Raw genomic sequence first — 21,791 nt, 5'->3', positions numbered from 1 at the left:
CCTGAACTGAGTGGTCCTTCTGAAGCCCTGTGTACCAGCACCCTCCACGTCCCATGTAAGCAGATCAAAGATTTTAAGAGGTTAACGAACAGGATGAGAAGGAGATAGACTCTGGGCCCTGTACCCCAGGGATGTCCTTCTAGAGCACGCACGCGCACACACACACACACACACACACAGTCAGAGGCAAGATTAAAACATAAAGTCAAGACACACTACCAACGTCCAGGCTGCCCGTCACAATATTTTCATTCCAGGTGGTCTCTAAGAGACCAGTTCTTGGGGCGCACACACTCTTTCAATATTCATTTGAGCAAAATGAATGAAAACACGGCTCTCTAACGTTACTCTCCATAGAAGTATAACAAGAGCCACAAATGCTGTGACCGCCTGGAGGGGTGGGACAGGGAGGGTGGGAGGGAGGGAGGCGCAAGAGGGAAGAGATATGGGAACATACGTATGTGTATAACTGATTCACTTTGTTATACAGCAGAAACTAACACACCATTGTAAAGCAATTATACCCCAATAAAGATGTTAAAAAAAAAAAAAGAGCCACAAATGCGAGCCACAGAGGACACTGTAAGGTTCATAGTAGCCACATTAAAAAAAAAAGTAAAAAGAAAACAGGTGCCACTAATTTTTTATATTTTAATTTGACCCGACAGATTAAAAACACTTTAATGTTTTTAAAACACATTTAACGTGTCATCAACATAAAGATGATGAGTGAAGTACCTTACATCGTGTTCGTACCAGGTTCTGGAAATCTAGTGTGTATCTGGACCAGCCACATTCCAAGGGCTCCATGGCCACGTGGTAATCGGCCACCATGTTGCAGAGGAGGACTCCAGAAAAACCTACTGAATGTCCTCCACCCACTGAAAGGCAGAAGATTCCTGACTGATCAGCTCAACGTTTCCTAGAGTGTGAGCTGAGGCCTTCTCTATTAGAATGGCCTGGGGGGGGGGGGGAACCCGTAAGAATGCAGGTTGTCAGGCTCCCTCTCCAGACCTAGGAACCAGAATCTCTGGGGCAGGCAGAGGGGAGGATGGAGTGGATTCTGCATTTGGTTTCTTTTTTCAGTTTCAATATTTTTTATTGAAGTACAGTTGATTTACAATGTTGTATTAATTTCTGCTGTACAGCAAAGTGATTCAGTTACCTATATATATATATACATATATATATTTATACATTCTTTTTTTATATTCTTTCACATTATGGTTTATCATAGGATATCGAACATTGTTCTCTGTGCTACACAGTGGGACCTTGTCGCTTATGCATTTGTAATAAATTCTGCAGGTGGTCGCCACCCACTCTGACATGGGATAACCACTATTCTATATTTTTTAAATTCTGCCCTGATTAGCCCTCCCTTACTCAGGCTAATTCAGAGCTCTCTGGATATCGTTAATGTTCATAAGTAAACTGATAAAGACATTTCATTTTTAGAAGGTATAATTATTGCATGCAACAAGCTTTGAACTATGCCTAGTACACAGTAAGAGCTCAATAAATGCTATGATTATTTTTACTAAGTTCCTTTGCCTATATGTTCCCTTATCACTCTGTGCTTCCCCTGTTAGAACACACATCACATTTTATTGGAAACAGACCAATTAACTACCAATCGATTTGCTGCATGATAACTCTGCTGAATAATGAAATCACTGAAACGGAAGGAAGACCATTAGACGAAATTTGCTGAAGGATCAATTAGAGGAATGGCCAATTTGGAAATTTCTTCTAAATATTATCTGAGGTCTTAGTACGACTGCATGGGTGTGCAAGTGTGTGCGTGTGCAGGTTGGGGGGGATAAAGAGATGGAGGGGGCTGGTGACACCCCCCCCCCACTGTGCCCCTGAACTTGCCAAACAATGCCTCTAATAAAAGCGTATAGCAACCCATGTCACGGGGACTGGTTTCAACAGCATTTGCAGATGTGTTTTTATGGCCCAGGCTTCTGTATCCCAGTACTCGTAAGGGACTGGGAGTCTCTCCGCAGGCTGGCTTCCCATCGCCACGATGGTACCTGCCATGGTGGAGGGGCGAGACTGGCTGCTGGACGGAGACCCAGCCTCACCTGCCCCCCAGAGACACACACATGCGCACACGCTCCCTTGGGCCAGGGGCAGCTGGCAGCCAGAACAATGAAGTCAAAGTGTCTGGTAGTTTTCAGGGCATGGGTTATCTGTTGATTTTTCACCACTGATTTTCAGCAAAAGAGGGAATTTTGGAGAATAGCACTAGAACACCCTTGGCTTGTGTGACCCTCTGTCTCCCTGGATATGCAGAATTCTCCCTTCACCACTCTGTTCTGCCCCCAGACCCACGCCCAGCATGTCAAGTGCTCAGCACACACGAGCTGCATGAAGGAGACGGGCCAAGTCAAACAAACTCCTACTGGAACAACTGTTTAGAGAATCGTTTAGTTCCCTTGGGGTCCCTCCAGATTTTAACAACGATGCCCATTCCCAACTCACAAATACTAGTTTTCTAGGAGCAAGATAGCACAGCCGAAGAATGCAGGAGAATTCCATCTGGAGGCAAAGGTCAATGTTCCAAGGTCAAGATGAAAGGAGTAATTGGGGGCAGTGTGGTCTCAGGGAAAAAGCAGTGGGACCAGATAGACTCCTGTGTGACCATGGCCAAGTTACCAAACCCCTCTGGGCCTGAGCGTTTTGTTCTTTTTTAATTTGCAAAGCAAGGATAGTAGTAACCTCTACCTCACTGAGCTACTGTAATAAATTATATATGCATGTATATATACATACATACATATATACATAAATGCATGTGTATATATGTATATACTGTATATAATTTATCATACTTGTAAGTACACAGAATTTGCTCAATAAATGACGGCAAGTTATGACTACACCCTGGGGAATTCAGTAAAGCCCATATGAGGGACAGTTACTGCAGGGATGAAAGGCTTGCTTTCCCTGCTAACAAAAAGCCTTAGCTCTCCAGGGAAATGACCAATACACCCTGGGGGCAGGAGGGACGTGTGGGCATTTAACACAAACTGGTCCTCGCGAGTTTCTAATCTGCCAGCATATCCTGTTTGTTCTCTTGTCAAAATACAGCCAAGGAACCACTTCTCAGCTCTTCTACAGCCATTGTCCTAACCCAGGCCATTGTAACACCTCCCTGGGCTGCCCCAAGGGACTCCCTTTCTTCTGCTCTTGCCATATTGAAATCCACAAAGCAGTCCAACTCATCATTAAACAAAGTAAGTCAAACCACAGCCGACCCTCCAACGCCTTCCTACCACACTTAAAATCTCAAATGGTTTCTGTAGCCTCCAAGTTCTAATTTGTTTGGACCCCTGGCTATCTTCCTGGTATTATCTCTAAAATCCTCCCTTTTACTCACATGCTCTGGGCACGCTGTGCCTGAACACCTTAAGCATACCTCAACCACAGGGCATTTGCACTTGCTGCTGCTTCAGCCTGAAATGCTTTCAATTCCACAATTACTCACCTGGCTCACACCCTGGCTTGATTCGTGTCCCGGCTCAAGTGTCACCCTCTCAGAGAGGCCACCTCTGATCAATGAATATAAAAGTAGCATCGCAACTTACTTTCTACCCCCACCCTTGCTTTTTGATTCATTATAGCTACTGTATAACTTTACATGCAATTATATTATATGCTCATGTATGTTTGGGGTCTGGTCTGCACTAGGATGGAGGCTTTTTGAAGGATGGAGGCTCTCTGAAGGAAGGGCTTCTCTTAACTTATTTAATGCTATGTCTCGAAAGCCTAGAAGAGTTGCTGATGCATGGTGATGACCCAAAACATATGAATTAACTGAAATGAATTTCCAGCTGTTCTATCAAAATAAGTCATGTGCTTTTCAACCTCCATTCTTGTACAAGACCCACATTCTACTCCAACTACAATCCCTGGCCAGTCCTGGAAAACCTCCAGTGAATCACAGCAGCAGGGAGACCTCAGGTCGAAGAGAAGGGAAAATCACCTTGCCCTTTTCACCATCTCCTGCAGAATCCAACTCATCAAAGTTTCTTGATGTTACAGAATGAGAAGCCTTTGGTGTGGTTCAAGGTGAATGAGACAGCCACATAAACACATGTCTTTCAGGAACGAAAATCAGACTGAGACAACCAATATTGCAGTTGGAGCCACTGACAACGAAAACACATACCCTTGTAAATACAGTCTCATAAACCACACATGCTAGTGAGACATGTTTCCTCTATGTGGCCAGCAAAGCAGAATCGACCTGTTGGCATCTACAAAAGACCCAAGTAAAAATAATCACTTTTCCTTTGGGAACTGAAAGAAAAATTCTTCAGGGCTTCCACTGCTCCTATCTTACGATTTGCATCTCACCTCCTCTGCCCCAAGCCACAGACAAAACTGTCCGGCCATCTCTGCCCTCATAGACAGCTGTATAAGAATAATGCTTCTTTATAAGAATTTCAGGTATCAAACCCATCAAGCCCTCCAAACAGACTTTAAGCATCTTGTTGATCTCTTTTTCTCATTTCGATAGAGGTAAGTTGCCTTTCTGGGTCAAATACTGAAATCCACGAGACACCAGGGTTCAATTAGACCCACCCTAAGGAGTGTTGTGTATACTGAGGGGAGAGCTCCAGACAGCTGGGCTGTTTAGGGTGTGGGTGCCCTGGGTTTTTTCCAGTATGTGGGAAATAAGAAAGACTTCATTGAAACCATGAGTCACAACCTTTGTTGACTGCGCAGTTCTGACTTTTCATTTTCATTCTATGAGGAGGGTGGTCTGGCTGGGAGATAATTCACGTTTGATTGATATGGGTGTCTCCTTTTTCATGCTTGATTCGAAATTCAGAGTTCAAATTGAACCTTATGAAGCATACAACATATTATTAATATGGCCATCAAAGCAACAGGGATATCTCTCTCAATTTGAAATTTGATCAATAGCAATTCATTAAGAATTTACGGAGCAGCCATCCTAAATTAGACAAGGTAGGTGAAAACACTCTCTCGACTCAGGCAAACTTTCATTGTCTGCAGCCTCTTTTCGAAATATTGTGTGTGGACCACTTGCTTATTACAAGGCAGGGTTTGTTAAGTCACAGGGCAAAATCAATATCTACCTCTTAGGTGGTAACTTCGCAATGTTTGATCTATGATGTCAAAATGAACCTAAGACACACTGGAACATGCATACAGATTAACAGGGAAGACAGAGGCTCTGGACCACCAGTATAGCCACAAAGGATGTTCATTAACATTTTCAACCAACCTTCTTCCCCACCCTGATTTCCCCTTTAGTTGCATGCTTCGTTCTCTATAGGTTCTTCAAACGTTAAATGTCGCGTATCCCAGGAAGGTTCCCCTGCCACCCCCAGCAAAGCAACCCCCCATCTTCTACTGTTAGGCATTAGTGAATGCACCACCTCTCACAAGGAGAAACAGAGATATGTGAGGCTAAAGGCTGGAAGGAAAACAGCCGAGTTTTCAAGAAAGGAGTAAGCTGGCGCTTTAAAATATGAACACGCATACCTCAGGCACTCCCAGGGGAAGACTGTAACCCATTAAAAATACTGAGTCCGACCATCAGTGAAACAGAACAGAGAGGGCTGGGGATGTGTTCCTAGCTCTCCAGGCTTCCCTGATCTCTCTCTTTTTCTCCAAAGACTGTAAGCAGGGGGTGAAGCGTTAGCAAACACGCCTTTGTTCACAGCGCGCCATTGATCACATGTGCTTGGTTAACAGATGAATGTCTATGTGTCAGGCTCCGTTTAATGTATGTTTTTGAAGGTCATGGCACACTCAATGACATGAGAATGAGCTGTCATATCCTCCCTTGTAGACTAAGAGCAACACATTGGTAAGATCTCCTAGTCATTGTTTTGGTCAGAGTTTAGGCTTCAAAGCAAAAAAAAAAAAAAAAAAAAAAATGTGTTGTTAGTTAAGGCACTCACCTATCTTGACATTTAATCAAGTAATTCCATGCTAATGGAAGTCCAAACATAACTGTTCTGAACCACATCAAAGCAAAAAGACAGGCGTTATTTTGATGGACACATCATGCAACTGTGCAATTTCCATTGGCCAATGCCCTGATTTCAAAATCAGAAGACTCTGTCTCTCTCATGTCCTGCTACTTGTAGTATGTTTTAAAAGAAAGAACTAGAGGATCTTTAACTAATGGAATAGAGATCCCCTTCTTATAAGACAGAGATAATTATATTCCCCAATGCCTCCAGCTTTACAGATTCGTTCTTTGAGGGCCTATAATATATACCAGTCATTCCATACAGATCCCAAATAATCACATAGAAATCTGTGTGAACCCAGACATAATACGTCCGAAAACATAGAAGTCCCATGACTGTGTCCCTAAATCTCCCATTTAGTATTTCACCATAAGATTATACCATAAGATTTTATTGCGGCTTCATTCAATATAGTGTTACTTTTCTGGATCATGTATTATTAAAACTGGAATTAAAATATCCAAGTTAGCAAAATGCCTACTGTCTTTTTAGACAGCAGAGCCGAAAAGTTCCAGCTATACTCCAAAGATATGACTTTTTCTTTTTTTTTTTTTAAACTAAACTTTCTAGCGTGACCGACTGCAGCATGTGAAGGAAAAAAAAAAAAAAAGGATACTGGGACTTGGATGGATGCATCAAGAAGTAGCAATGTTTGTTACCTGCAGAGGTGTTACAAGAAATTTCATCTGCTGCAACGAAGACGAACTGATTTCTGGAAGAGAAGATAAAATTCACAATACTGCTCGCTCAGGGGGAAATGCTCTCTCTGCCAATTGGTTCGATGTATTCAGATGAGGGGGAGGGAAGGGTGCTGCGTTTGGATGTTGCAAGGAAATGTGCTGCTCTCTCTTGGACCTAGAGAGTTTAGGAAGATCATGAAACAGGCATGCGGGGAACCCTTCAACAAAATCATGATGATGTCAGAACATGGACCACGTATAAGCTGTTGCACTGAAGTATTAATTATGTGTTACTAAAATGTCATCATGCCAGGGTATGTTTCTAAGGCTAGGGCATTTCAAACTGAGCTTCTACGGATTTCTAATGCTCAAAGGAGACTACACTAAAAAAAAAAAGAAACAAAATTAGACTACCTATTTAGAAAAAGAGTATACTGCAACTAGCTAGGAAAATCATAAAATCCCAAACTCTATTATTATAGTATAATATCCAAAAAATTTTTTTAAATGAAAGAAAAAGCAATGCTGTCATTTCTGAAGAGTATGTTAAATGGTGTCATGTTATGGGTAATAATTTCCTCACCAAATGAGGCTTGCTACATAAAGAAGGTAAGAGAACTCATCAATTGAAATAAACCCTGTCTTGCCAAATTATTTTTAACGATGCGGTATTAAAAAGAAAATAGAAATGGAAAATGCTGTTTCACTTTGATTTAGTAAATCCAGAAAGATGATAAAACTCTCTTAAGATGTTTCCAACTGTGCCATTTCCACAATGTAATGTTCTAATTCACGGGTACTGTCTGTTTTCTAGAAATAAGAACGTCGGCGTCAGGCAGATTACAAAAATGTCCCAATGAGATTGGCTAGGCTCTTAAATGCCGCAGAAGCAGGAGTATTGAGGCTTCTAATTCTCATTTGTTAGGTTTTACTGTGCACAGGAATCATCTGGAACCCAGATAAATGCATTTTTGCCTTTTGGTTTGATTGGTCTTGTTCCAACGTTTCTAAAAGTATCTAGTGATTGAGCATCCCTTCAAACATCTTAAGAAAGTTTTACTATTGTAAGAGGTACACCCTGGAATACAAATAGAGCTACCATTTGAAAATTCACTAGAATTTAACATTCAGCTGAAGACTCTCATCATTGCCACACCAATGAAATCTCAACAAAATTATGCATGGTCTGAGGATAGCATTTTTTATGTTTCTCGTCCACATAACAAAAGTCATAACTAAGTTCATTTATCACCTCTCTTAAAACAATGAAAGTTAGTGTTGTTGGATGTTGGCTATCTTTTTGCTCTTTTACAAACTTTTTGGGCCCCATCGTTATCTGGCATCAACTTTTCAAGGTTTGAGGAGAAGTAAAATTAGTATCCCTGAAAATGAAGCTGTTTGGGTTGAGTATCTGTTTTGACCTGCTCACCTAGGACTGACTCTAAGACACAGACAGCTCAAATTACATGTATGATATTGTCCGGTGGACCAATCAAGTACTTTGGAAGGACCTCTGTTTCTAGCATGATCAGAAGAAGAACCTACCATAACCAAGAACGGTGATCTGGTTTATCTAAGGGGCAAGCTCTTTGGAAGAGCCATTCTGTTATCTACGAGGGGGGCCTCATTCGTGAGGTGGCCCTATCCCATACATACTCGCTAACCCTAAACGCACTTCTCCCTTGAGTCTCTCTTCTGCATTTTCCCTAAGAAACTGTCCAGCATGCTAGACTCTGGGAAAGCCATGGGAGGCAACCAACACAGATTAAAAAACAGTGTTTGGGCTTCCCTGGTGGCGCAGTGGTTGAGAGTCCGCCTGTTGATGCGGGGGACACGGGTTCGTGCCCCGGTCCGGGAAGATCCCACATGCCGCAGAGCGGCTGGGCCCGTGAGCCATGGCCACTAAGCCTGCGCAACCGGAGCCTGTGCTCCGCAACGGGAGAGGCCACAACAGTGAGAGGCCCGTGTACCGCAAAACAACAACAACAACAACAAAACAGTGATTGGATGAAGAGAGAAAACTTGTAAAAATGCAGCCTGCAAGGATGATTATAAAGCAATGAGACCCTTTTCTTTAATTGTACCAGATTTTTAGAAACTATGATGGCTCTCCTTCATAGCGCTCTTATTTTTGACATGATATACTTACTCTTTAAAAAAATGCTACACTTTCTCCAGTTCCTTCTTCTTTTTTGTTTTTGTAATCTATATATTTGGACTTTTTTCAGCGTCTTTGATTCCTGGGCAAATTTCTAAACAGAGGCGATTACTCCCATTGATGACTTACTGTCTTCAAAAGAGTTGGCTCAGGCTACCTCCAACTATCAAATCGTCTACATCAAAGTTTAGAGAGTTATCACCAACATTTTAAAGAATATGCCGTGGGCTCTGCAGCAGTGCCAGAAAAGGAGTATAAACATATTTGTAAAAAAGTAGTAATCCACTGGACGTATCAATTCTGTACTTTTTTTTAACCCACACAAGCAGTCCCACTACATCCAAGGAAGGTTACCCTAACGTCTTAGAAAAGTGCATTCCTATGAAGCTCATTAATTCCATGGAGTAAGCCTGTGTGATCACCCCTCCCTCTAAACTACCCTTTCATCGATTGATTATAAGTACAATTAATAGGAAATGCCTGGCAAATATAGCCTGGTAAGAGACACCCCACATGTCAGGCCAACAGAGGAATTTGGGTAGAATAAGGGGCAGGTTTCATTGTGGTGTCTATGTCTCCTCTGTTAGGACACTTTTATATACAATTCTGTTTCTCTCCACTTGAAATTGAAGATAAACCATGTCTTTTAGTCTGCCCATAAAATGATATGACCCTCTCGGTGAAATTATTTACCCCAAATGACCAGAGAGAGGTATGATCAAAGAGATTAAAGACCTAGCAGAGAAGTCTGCTGTTCCCAAACTGTCAGGAAAACTTAATGATCAGAGCAACCCAGGTGTGCTCTGGACAGGGGGGTCACCTCTCAAGAGGGCAAAGGAGCCTGGCACGGGGCCTGTCCCCTTTTGCTAATCCTAGTCTGCTCTTCACTGTCAACCCAGGCCTGAGGACTTAAACTTCAAATGCAGTTGGACCTTATTTTCAGCAAACTGGTTTGTGCAGTGGCTGTTGATGATTAGGTCTGGCTGAGTCATTCTCAACCTTGGCTGGACAAGGTAAACAGCTGGTGTGCTTCTAAAATTCCTAGTGACCAGTTAAATGGGCAGCTCTGTAAGTGGGTCTCAGGCATCTGTAGTTTCTAAAGACCTCCAGGTGACTGTATTATCCAGCCAAGGCTGAGAAGCGCTTGTCTAGCTGAATGGTTCTCCCCTTGGCTGCCCCTAGATTCACAGGGAGAGGTTAAAAGCAATAAAGCCGAGCCCTACTCCTGTGGGTCCTGGCATAATTGTTCCGAGACTGGATCTGGAAAGAGGTAGCTTAGAAAATGCTCGGCAGGTGCATCTTATATCAGCCACAGCCGGGAAGCACTTGGGGATGGCACAAATGCAGAGTGGAAAGGGGGCTGGATCACCAAATCTCTTGCAGGTTTTGCTTCTTTTGCAGCTTCCATTTTGCCACCCACCATGCTGGCCTCTAAGACAACCTAGCTGTGTGGTTGCTGAGGATGCCCAGGAAAGGTTACTTCTAGTTTCTGAAGACCTTCTAAAAGAATGGGCTTTAAACCTCATTTCTGCAGAAGCTGGTGAAAGTGGCCATAATATCATGCTCTCTGTTTTTGCTTCCTCCTCTGTTCATCTTCTTTCACTGTCACCAATGGATATACTCAAGTTCATCTAGGCAGGGTCTTCCCATTTTTTCCTAGTGAGTCTGCATCTAATTCTCTTTACCATTTTTTTCACCTAGAATTCCTCTCTATTTTTGACCTCTCCCTCTACTCCAGAACTTCTCAAACTTCCCTGAAGACAATTATCTACAATGTTTGTTAAAAATATAGATGCCTGGGTTTCAACCCTGACCACCTGCATCAGAGTTTCCAGGAGAGAGGTCTGATCATCTGCACCCCACTCATACCTCCAGGGAGGGAATTGTGGTTTTAGGTATTTTTTTTTACCATGGAGAAATTTGAGAAATCATGCTGAGAGATCTCCTGCAAGTTCATTCTCGTTTTCATTTCAAAGCCCACCTTTCCCAGGAAGACTCTTAGATATGGGGAGGCTTTGTGGGAGAAGAGAGGATTGCTAATTTAAGAAAAATAAGGAAATAGTAAATTACCGAGCACAAGAGAGAAGGCTATGTTCATCTTGACTCTTTGGAGTGTTGACACCAAAGAGCCACTACCTAAAGCTGATGGGGCGCTTATCCATGACAGGCGGTTGCCAGGTGCTGTGCATATATATTCATTCAATTTTCCTTACAATCTCTCTTATTATCCCCACGTTCATAAACGAGGAAATGGAGACACAGAAGGTTATGTAATGTGAACAAGATGTTAAGTGAAATCTGGACATTGTTGGATTGGCTCAAGACTCTAATTTTTTTTTTGCTTAAATATAAAAATCATAATAAAATATTTTATTTTTATTATTTTTAACTAAAGTATTTACAATATTTATTTTTAAATAAGTTTGTTTACACTAAATAAATATTGTAAATAAAAATTTACAATTTATTTTTTAACTAAAGTATTTACAATATTGATTTACAATAATTAGTTTCAGGTGTACAACATAGTGATTCAATATTTTTATAGAGTAGACTCCATTTAAAGTTATTATAAAATAATGACTACATTCCCCTGTACTTTATATCCTTGTTGCTCATTTATTTTACACATAGTAGTTTGTATCTCTTCATCCCATACCCTTATCTCCCCCCTCTCCCTTTCTTCTCCTCACTTATTCTCTATATCTGTGAGTCTGTTTCTGTTTTCTTATATATATTCATTTGTTTTGTTTTTTTAGATTCCAAGACCCCAACTCTCATTCACCCTCTAAGATTCTGCTCAGGGATGCTCACAACAGAGGGTATTGAGTCAGTAATGGGTGTGGCTTCTCTGCGGAGGACTTTTCTAACATGGTCTTTCTCTCTTTTTAATATATTACCAGACTTCATGATGTTTTACGATGATTTCCAAAGACTGACCACCCAGACTGTGGGTCTGACTCAGCTGGTGGTACATTTACATGAGTCCTGTGACTTGCCATGTTATCCTTATTATCCTACTTTTCACCTTCCGTGAAATCTCATCTCTTGGCAATTTAATTTTCTTCTAAAAATCACCCACAGCTGAATCCTAAGAGTCAAATGAAAATAACAGCCAGCCAGTGTTGCTGGAAGGGGTGTGAGAAGCTAGGTATCAACAAGATACAGAGAAAATTCTGGCATAGGTTGTGGTGGAGGGAAAGGCCAGACAGGAGGTTCTCCCATCAAATAATACTGGCTTTAAGTTCTACTGTTAAAGATTCTGGTCATTTATCATTCTTTGGCCTCAATTCTTTTTTGTCACTATTGTTACACAAAACTCAGGGTTGGCGCCATTCATAGCAAGTTTCCTTTTGTATCCAATGCTGGGAATATTCAATCGAACACACACACACACACACACACACACACACACACACACACACACACACACACAGACACACACACACACGAATAAAACCCTCCAAGGCTATCTACTAAAAAACCCCTACAGCCTGAGAAGTGGGTCTTCTGGTCGGGCAGACGGCAGCCCCAAGATGGCAGTGGGACAAAGTCAATTTAATTCTATCTGTAGTCTCTGGGGCATCTAGTTATAAGACAGAGGTTCTCAAACCTGACTGCCCATTACAATCAGCTAAGATTTTTTTAAATATAAAATACCAATCACCAGGCCATTTTAAAAAATATAACATACCAATTACCAGGCCCGATCATTAAAGGACAGAATCTTTGAGAGTGGTACCCAGGCACAGGTATGCCTGAAAAGCCGCTCAGGTGATTCTAACGTATCTGCCAGCATTGAGAACTAATTACTCACTGTGCAAATATTCTCTGAACATATGTGCCCTGGCTTCGCAGGAAATAAGAGTTGTGTCTTCTGTGGGTTTTTTTGTTTTTTTAATTAAATTGCACTAGTGTTGATCTCCATCACAGGGAATCCAGCCTTGAGTATTTCCTGAACAGTTAAATATAACATGCAGAAAAAAGGTGCTCCTATTAAAATTCCATTTGGTGCCTTTGCTAAATTGTTTACTGGTGTTGTTCATTCACTTCTCAGATGGTTAATGAGGGCTTGCAACGTGCCGGGCACCCAGCTAAGCTTAAGGAATTTGATGCCATGCTCATGGCATGTTAAATCACTGAGGAATATCTATACTGGGCTTGGCTATCTCGAAGCTCATAATCTGATTATATTTCAGTTTTATCACCTTGAAAGGGAGACCGATTTGCTTGTGATCAGTATTTTGCCACTGTCACCCTGACTCAGTTCTAAAACTCTAGAATTGTACAAATCCCATTCAGATTCGTATTTTTCCCTGCCCTGTTGTAATTTATATATATATGTGTGTGTGTGTGTGTGTATGTGTTTCTGTGTGTGTGTGTGTGTATATATATATTTAGTATTCTATCATATGTACTTCAAGAGGCCATGGCCAATTGTAGAATTGAGATGAGGTATAAAGAAACAAACAAGCAAGTGAATAAAAAGACTGACTATAGACTCCTCTGAAAGGGTCTATCCTGGTATTTTTTTATTTTAAAAGGGGACTGCATTAACACCCATTCAAAACTATTTTATTGAGCCCCAGTTCCTACTGCTAACACCGCACACATAAAAATGTTTAAGTGCAAAAGGAGTTAAGTACTGTGAATCTGTCCCCAGTGTGAATATTCCATCCAAAATCTCTGAGTTTTAGAGATTCAAATGCAAGAGCATCTCCATTTCCTGGAGACCTGGGGAGAGTCCACTTCTGTAATTTTAGTATCTCCAACATTTAATAATCTCCCCGGTTCCCACTGTACCACTTTCTCGGCTAAAGTGAAAGAGAACTGTGAGTCTGGAAGCTGGGCCTGGTCACACACAAGCTGTGTTCCAATAGAAAAATCATTTCACCTTTCTGGGCCTCAGCTTCCTCATCTGGAAAATGGGAATGAAAATAGCACCTACCCCTCTTAGATTTTTGTTTGTTTTGTGCAGATCAATGAGAACATGAATGGGAAAGCCTTTATTTGGGGGGAAAACATCATGTATTTTTCTGGCTGCATGGACTCATGAAAAATACAGGCTTCTCTCTCCCCACAAAGAGGCCTGGTGTTTGTGTTGTTAAGTCCTGGGCTTCTGGGGTTTTAGGGCAAGTGGGAGATAGTTAAGAGCCTTTCGAGGCTATAGGTCATTTTACAGGTGGGCTGGAGCCTCCAAGGACGGCAAAATCCCACCTCAGCTTTGGTTGGGCAGAAGGAGCTTCTCATGTGAATGAGTGCCTATCACGGGGTGGAAATGGGTCAGGCAAGTTCTCTGAAAAGCATATGTGTTCTCTAGGGGAAGCAGCCCTCATATGGCTGAGGGGGTCCCCGAGTTTCTGGAGGCTGGGAAGAGCAGCAGGTATCCAGGCTGAGGCTCTGGAGGGTGGAGAGGCCATGCTGAGAAGGTCTGGGTCCACTTAGGAGTTATGTGCAAAATGAAGTGAGCTGATGGTAGAAAGTTCCCTGGGGTTCCAATAACCCACCTCCACCGCAGTACTGGACTTCTCACCAAGCACAACGGGAAAAGGGCAGCACCGGCAGATTTAGTTTGACTTTTTTTAACTCTTTAAATCTAAAGCCATGTTGATTTGGGGGCTGGGTTTACACTGGGAGAACTGGTTGTTTTTCCTAAGAAGCTGATGCATCCCTGACAGCCTGAGCTCCTTCCTCCTTGGACAGAAAAGAGAAGCAATAATCCAGGAGAAAGATGAACAGAAGGACAGGCTGTTTGATCTCATGGTTCCCAGTTGCTTCTTCCTTCAACATTTTTTGGCCCAATGTATTTTTCCCCAGTTTTGAGATATGACTGACAAATTAAAATTTTTATAATCAGGTTGTACATGCTTTTTTAAAAGTGTGCAAAGTGATGATTTAATATCCACGTACATTGTGAAATGACTATGACAATCAAGCTAATTAACACATCCATCACTTCACATAGTTACCTTTCTTTGTGTGTGGTGAGGACACCTCAGTTCTACTCTCTTAGCAAATTTCGGGTCTATGTATTTTCATATTTCTAGGATGGAAGTCAAGATTGAAAAACAAAACAACACCAACAAAAAAACTTCTAGAGTCAAAAATATTCTCCTGACTCTGAAAACCTGCCGCCACAAGAAAGGACTCATTTTGGGGCCAAGAACAAAACAAAATATGCCTATAGTTTAGTGATGCTGCTGATAATAAAAATAAGGAGGATAATGATGTTGAGGAGGATGATGATGATGATGATGATATCCTGAGGGCTACTCAGTATCAGTGCTATTCAAGGAGCTTTTTCTTCATGATCTCAATTAATTCTCACAACAACCCATGGAGGCAGGCATGATTCATCAGCCCCACTTTAAAGATGAGGCAGTTGAGAGTCAATTAGCCTGCCTGTACTACCGCGTGTAGTAAGTAACTTACTGAGATTGTCTCTATATGTAAATCTCTGATCACAGTCTGTTGATGAATAAGCAAAGATTTGCCAACGCATGTGCCAATCAAAGAATAGATACAATGAGTATGAAAGACACTGCTTTACATCTTGGTCAGGCCAATGACAAGTTGGGGAAGGCACAGGTTCCCAGAATGTTAGTGTTACGGTGGGTCCTGAAGATTGCCTCATCTAAAAATGATTTGCACTTTTAGATAGATTTAATTTAATTTGCTTGCTTTTGCCTATATACATCCAATGCTTTCAAATAACCATATACACCCTAAAAAAACCTGTCAATAGTCAATTGAGTTATTGATAACGCCATGCTTTTCGCCACCTCTTTCAGTTTATAAAGCAATGTTCACCTTCGTCTCTTTCTGATTCTAACCGGTGTTATGCTCTCCCCTAGCAGATGACAAAACAGAGGCTCCATAAAGGTAAGAGAAATCAGATGTGACTTTTCCAGGGTACGTGTTACAACAGTGTGAGTTTACAGCATTACACAACCAATGAGGAGATATTAGCATGGAATCACTTTCATTATTCTTGGATCTTTGGAATCAAAAAATGATTATTTGTGGCCCTAAACTAGTTGAGGAAGGAAGTCACAACAGAATGGATTGTGAGGGATGCCCAACCGTGGACAGCTCTTACTTTCTCCTTTAGGAAGGGAGAGAGCAGAGAGATGTTTACAAAGCAACAAGCTACAATGACAAACTCTCTTACATGTGGAAGATTTGTGGAGGGAGAACTCAGAGTGAACATTATTTACTGCCTATCGGGGTAGAATTGAAGCACCCTGAGAATGGTGCTTCTCACAAATCGCCCCGGGATCTTGAAAGTACAGATTGTGGTTCAGGTGGGGCTTGAGATTCTGCATTTCTCACAAGTTCCTGGTGAGGCCAATTTGGTTGGTCTGGGAACAATGCTTCTCAGAGTAAGGCTCTAAGGACCCTCAAGATGAACCACTTCAATCTTGAAATTTTAGAACAGAATAAGGTAAGCACTTCTTTTCCTGTTGTTTGTTTTAGTTCGATACAGATATTGAATAAACAATGAAAAGAACAGCAGAGAAACTGTCTTTCTGGGAAAGCTGTGGAGCTAATATTTTCCAGGAGATATTTTTCAAGTGTCCCCACCCCCACCAGCTGGGCTCCTATTCTAGTTACTAGAAGTGGTCCACAAACCCTCTAACAATATAGAAATGGCGGGGGGGGGGGGAAGTCCCTCAATCTTTTAATGCAATCAAATTTCAAATTACAAAATTGGACCATGAAAGGAGATAGGGATTAAAAGGATGCTAGAAGCATTCAGCAATACTAGTTTTCTTTTTAAAGAGATTCCACGGCTGCAAAAACAGTGGGAACCACTGTTCCAGGTTATCAGATGTATGATGTATGTCTGGACTCTCAGGCCAACACATTTCAATCTAAGTGATTAAGATAATGAAGGGAAAAGGGTGTTTGGCTTTGATTCTGTCTCATCTCCCCACAATCTAATGATCTATCTGAACATTAACACATCATAATGTAGTAAGAATAGGCCTGGAAACAATGACAACATGGACAAGTTAGTTCCTCCTCAAGCTCTTCCTACCCGACTACCCTAAATTCTGATAGCGGCCCTACTCTAAATGCTTTGTATGGTAATTCAAGATGAAAGGCACTATGATTTGGAGGAGAATCTCATTCCAGAAGAATAAATCACTGTGATTCACATCAGGGAGAAAACCATGAGAAGTCATTTATTTCTGCCCAATGACTGCTCACAGGCATGTATTACACACAAATATGAAAATAAGAGAGGCCACATTTAAGTAGAAGTCAGTTCTTCTGGAAAAGAATTAAAAGTTCTCTTCATAGGTACAAAAGTCAGAACTTGCTTTGATAACGTTAAAAGAAATACTAGAAATTTTTAAGTGAAAAGTTCCCTCTTACCCCCAAAGATAGATTTTCTAGCATATCTGATAGTGATCAAAAAAATAAAAGGCGAAGTGGAGCAGGTTTAATTTTTGTCACATTCACTAATGCTTCATCAGTTCAGAGTCTATCTACTGTGTGTATATTCCCTTCTACTTGACTGGAATACTGTCTTCTACGAGGAAAGTTCTTTATTTGCAACAGAAATGGCTCATCCAGAGGCTTCTGTGTACAGGTCCTCATCAGAGGTTCCTGACCAGCCTCTAGAAAGCTCTGGGCTTTCTCACCTGCTTCTAAACCTTTCACAGCTGAAGGACCCTGATGGCGCTACTGAAAAGATAGGTTTTATTTGCTTTTTTGTGGCCTATCAAGTCAATGATCTGCAACCCAAAAAGTATGTAATTAGGCCATGATATGACCAAAGGAGTTGTTATATCTTGTCTTGTCACTGGCAAACGTGTCTACCCAAATGGCTGTGACAGCTATGGTCTATTGGGTTTGGAATGTCCTTTAATATCTCCCCAACTCCTTCTTGGTCCAGTCTGTTGACTATTACAGGCTTGTTTCTTTTTTTAACCGCTTCAATTTAATTATATATTCATCTGGCAGTGCCTAACGGTTGTTAAGAAGCCGTTAAGATTATGGACCAAAGGCAAATACTTCTTGAAACAAAAACTTGAGCACTTTTTCATTTAATGTGTGCGCGCGCGTGTGTGTACCTGTCTGTAAATTAAAAAGAAGAGAAACTCAGGAAACACACTGATCAGTAACAGCCATATTACTTTTCATCACTGAGAGCTTAGTGTCCATAAACACAAGTTCCCAAAATCACACTGATGCTACCAGCAAGAGCTCTACATTCCCTCCTTCACTATCTCTGAGCATGGAATCAGCACCAACCTGCAGAACAGGTTGGCAGAAGATATAATTATCTTAGTTATCGTAATTTGTTTGGTGAACTTTCAATCAGAACTATTGATCCATAGGGAAAAATAAATAAATGAGAGCATGAAATTCCATTCTCTTCTTAATCATTAAGTTATCAAGTTGTGTCTCAGGTATGACTATTTGAAGCTGCAAACGTGCCTTTGCCCTGACTTTGTAACAATAGCATAAGGAGGTAGAAACAGTCCAGGACCTGGACCGACAGACATTGGACTTGAAGCCCAATAGTGGGATTTCCCAGGGTGTACATCACCCTGCCTGGACCTGCTTCTCCTATCCACACACTGGTGGTTCTACTTAGGATGACCACACATGTTCCTCTGGTTTTACGACAGTCCTAGTTGAAGCCTGCTGTCCTGGAGTCATTACTACCAGTGCATCCCTTCTCTGTTACGTCATCCCATTTTAAATGATCATTTCAATGTCCCATTTAAAATGATCCATTTTAAATGATCATTATATGGGTGCCCTAACTATACTGCTTACCTGATCAGGTCATTTGTTCCAATGTTTTATATAGTACCTGGCACACTAGAGACACTACGGAAAAAATTAACTTCAAAACAGAAATCTACGTGGTGAAAAGATTTTTAAAAGTGGCAGGAAACATCATCTAAGACTGCTCACTTTAAGAAAACCTGACATATCAAAATCTAAACTTTGGAGGACTGATCAACTGGGGGGGCTTAAGTAGCCAAAAAAAAAAAAAGCATGTTTTTCCGTTAAAAAAAATGCAAAACAAAGCGAACATAAATTATTCTTGGAACTCAGTGGATTAAAAAGGATTAGAGTTGCATATAATCCTACCTACTATATTTTAAAAGTCTTGTCCACATCATAATCAGTTGAGTATATTTGGTCCTTATCCTCCCTAAACTTTGCTTGACTCTGGAATCAGTTAAAGAAACAACAGATTCAAAGCCCTGGATTACAGAGATTCAGGTGTAACTGAAATAACCTAGATATTTTTGGTTTCCTCTAAGCTCACTGTTGCTACCCAGATTTAAAGCTCTTAATGGACTATGTTGTGGGAATATGAAATAAAATATGAAAAACTGGAATTTATGACTATGAAAATATAAACATGAAAATGAAAAAAGAGTATCTTATGTACTGCCCTTGATGCACTGAATATTTCATAGGCAGTGTCTCAAAACTTCCAAACCACTCTGTGAGGTGGAATCAATATACCCACCACAGATGAGGTGACGGAGGGCAAAGAAACGACTTCTCAAGGTTGCTCCACTAAGATGCAATAGAGCCTGGGGATTAAGGGCATAGACATTAGCTCTCAAGTTGAGCTGAACATCTACTTCACCCTTCCCCAAGCTCGTCTTCCCCATCTGTACCATGGCGGTCAATTTAATACTTAGTGAGACAGTTCAGTGACTGTCTTTGTAAAGCACTTAGAACACTTAGTGCTATCACATAGTAAGGACTCCATACACAGCCATTGTTATTATTGCTATTATCATAATTATTATCGTTATCACAGAGAGATGATTTGAATCAAAGTTTGCTCAGTTACTGTATTAAACTTCAAGAAGTCTTAAGAAATAGTGCAAGTACCAAAGTCCTCTATTTCCACCTAAGGAACGTTTTCACAGGAGCATTCTCATATATATGGCAAGTTTTATTGAAGCAATTTATTTTCATGTAGTATGTGTGCCTTGTAACAGGAAACTCACAGGCAATCCCTGTTTCTTTCTTGTTACCCTGAAGCTGTCTAGAATAATTAGCTTCCCTTTCTCTTCCTGAGGGGATGCTGGATCACCAAAAAAAAAAAAGAATCAGTTAAGAAAGTAAACTTTAAACCAAATAGAAGAATAAGAATATAAATAAAAACAAGGAGATATTATATACAATACTATGTATGAATATATATTTCAACCTGGTGTTCTAATTTTAAAGACTGGATGTGCTTTTCTGGGCACTGGGGTACAGAAGGATATAAATAAAGGCATTAGTGTCTCATTTCTATTACGAGTTCACAGAGCATCATTTTCTTTTCTTAATTGCAGAGCCCAGAAGAGCTCATCAGGATGAGTGAAAACAGTGGAAAAGATTAAAAGCTAAAATCAAGAACAACTTCAACAGGGCACTATCAATAAAAGATAGCGGAGTAACTATTGCTGCCATGTTTTAACTCAACAGATTAGAATGTGAGTCCAAAATAGCTTCCTTCCGACCCTGAATCCTTGTCTTAACTGCAGATCTATCCCCTCATGAACTAAGCCCTCAGTTTCTCGTTCATCTGAGAATACTATTCTTGGCATCACCAAGTTTTAGAATGCTCTCACTCTATTTTTAATTTAAATCCACCCGTGGATTTCTCAAAAAAAGATTGAAAATGTAAATAAAATATAATAAGGAGTCTATCATAGAGTTGCCAACTTTTACTTTGCCAAGGAAGAACATTAAAAACAAAACTGGATAAAAAAAGAAGAAAGCAAAGCTGTTGTCATCATTTCATACAAGAAAAGCTATTTTTCACAGCATATGCGAAAGAAGCACGGGTAAAGCCTGGCCATTCCCCAGACAAGGGAGTTGACGGCCATATTACATTGTCCGTGTTCTTCTCCTGTCCTGGTAAACCAGTAAGTGTCATCAGGTCTTGAGCTGGCCAAGGGAGCTAGTGCTTCACACAAAGCACCAGGATAAGACCTTGAAATCCCTCCTTACACACATCTACAAAGGATGGGTGCAGGGGCTTGTGACTGCTTTTTAATCAGAAACAGTTTCCACCCTTATCTAACTTGGTTCACATAAGAGGAATGGGGAAAACAATGAAACTTCCCGCCTTTCTCTGCTTCGCACGGTCTACCCTCATTAAGGGATCCACATTGCCCATAGATGAAGCTTTCTGCATTCTACTCCACGCAAGAGAAAGTAAAATTGTTAGTCCCTAAAGTATAACATATTTTTAAAATTAACCTTTCTACCAAAAAAACCCTTAAATGGTAAATTCAATTTCCCATTCAGGGGGCTCATATGCTTTAGGCTGACAACCCCTTCATTTTTAGTCTATATGATTTGGTAAGGACTCCACATAAAATGGTGTATCGTTTTAAATGCAATTATTAGCCTTATTTTAATGACGGCATTTCTCTATTATTTAATCTAAATCCAGGACGTCAAAAGTCCTAAAGTAGAGAGAGTACCCACATAAATGGAAATCAACTCAAACCCCTTTAGTTTTTCGGTTTAGATCAAACTAAGGTTGTACGTAAGGATTTAGTTCTACTTCCTGTAGTTTAGCTTATGATGAAATATTATAAGAGCACAGAGATGATAGTTTTTTCCTATCTGTCCATCCTTCCTTCCTTCTTTCTTTCTTTCCTTCCTTCTTTCCTCTCTCTCTCTCTCTCTCGCTCACTTTCTCTCTTTTCCTTTTCTTCCATTCTTCCTCCCTCCCTCCGTCCCTTCTGCCCTCCTTCCCTCCCTTCCTTCCTTTTTCTCTCTTCTCCCTTTCTTTCCATTCATCCACCTAACCACCTATGTATCTATTTATCTATCATCTATCTACCTTTCTAACCATCCATCCATCCATCTATCCATCCACCCATCTATGCATGTATGTATCCATCCATCCCTACCACCCATATAATTTTAAATAGTTGA

At 40.8% G+C, this 21,791-nt stretch overlaps 1 protein-coding gene across 13 annotated transcripts in view; it reads right to left on the bottom strand.

Annotated features, from left to right (window-relative positions):
* RBFOX1 (RNA binding fox-1 homolog 1) overlaps positions 1–21,791 on the bottom strand; it is a 362,962-nt gene that overhangs the window by 11,297 nt on the left and 329,874 nt on the right. For 7 of the 13 annotated variants that reach the window (XR_009535051.1, XR_009535050.1, XM_060122300.1 and 4 more), the window contains one exon: positions 6,683–6,735. The exons of the other annotated variants lie outside the window; for them this stretch is intronic. Coding sequence is in view for 5 of the 7 variants with exons in the window: in XM_060122300.1 (XP_059978283.1) it covers positions 6,683–6,735 (53 nt within the window). In the remaining 2 variants the exon portion in view is untranslated. The remainder of the gene's footprint in view (positions 1–6,682; positions 6,736–21,791) is intronic. 13 annotated transcript variants of the gene reach the window in all.

This window comes from Lagenorhynchus albirostris, chromosome 15, assembly GCF_949774975.1.
Source record: "Lagenorhynchus albirostris chromosome 15, mLagAlb1.1, whole genome shotgun sequence".
NCBI lineage: Eukaryota > Metazoa > Chordata > Mammalia > Artiodactyla > Delphinidae > Lagenorhynchus > Lagenorhynchus albirostris.
The sequence above is the reverse complement of the archived record's forward strand: the minus strand, read 5'-3'. Positions and strand labels throughout refer to the sequence as shown.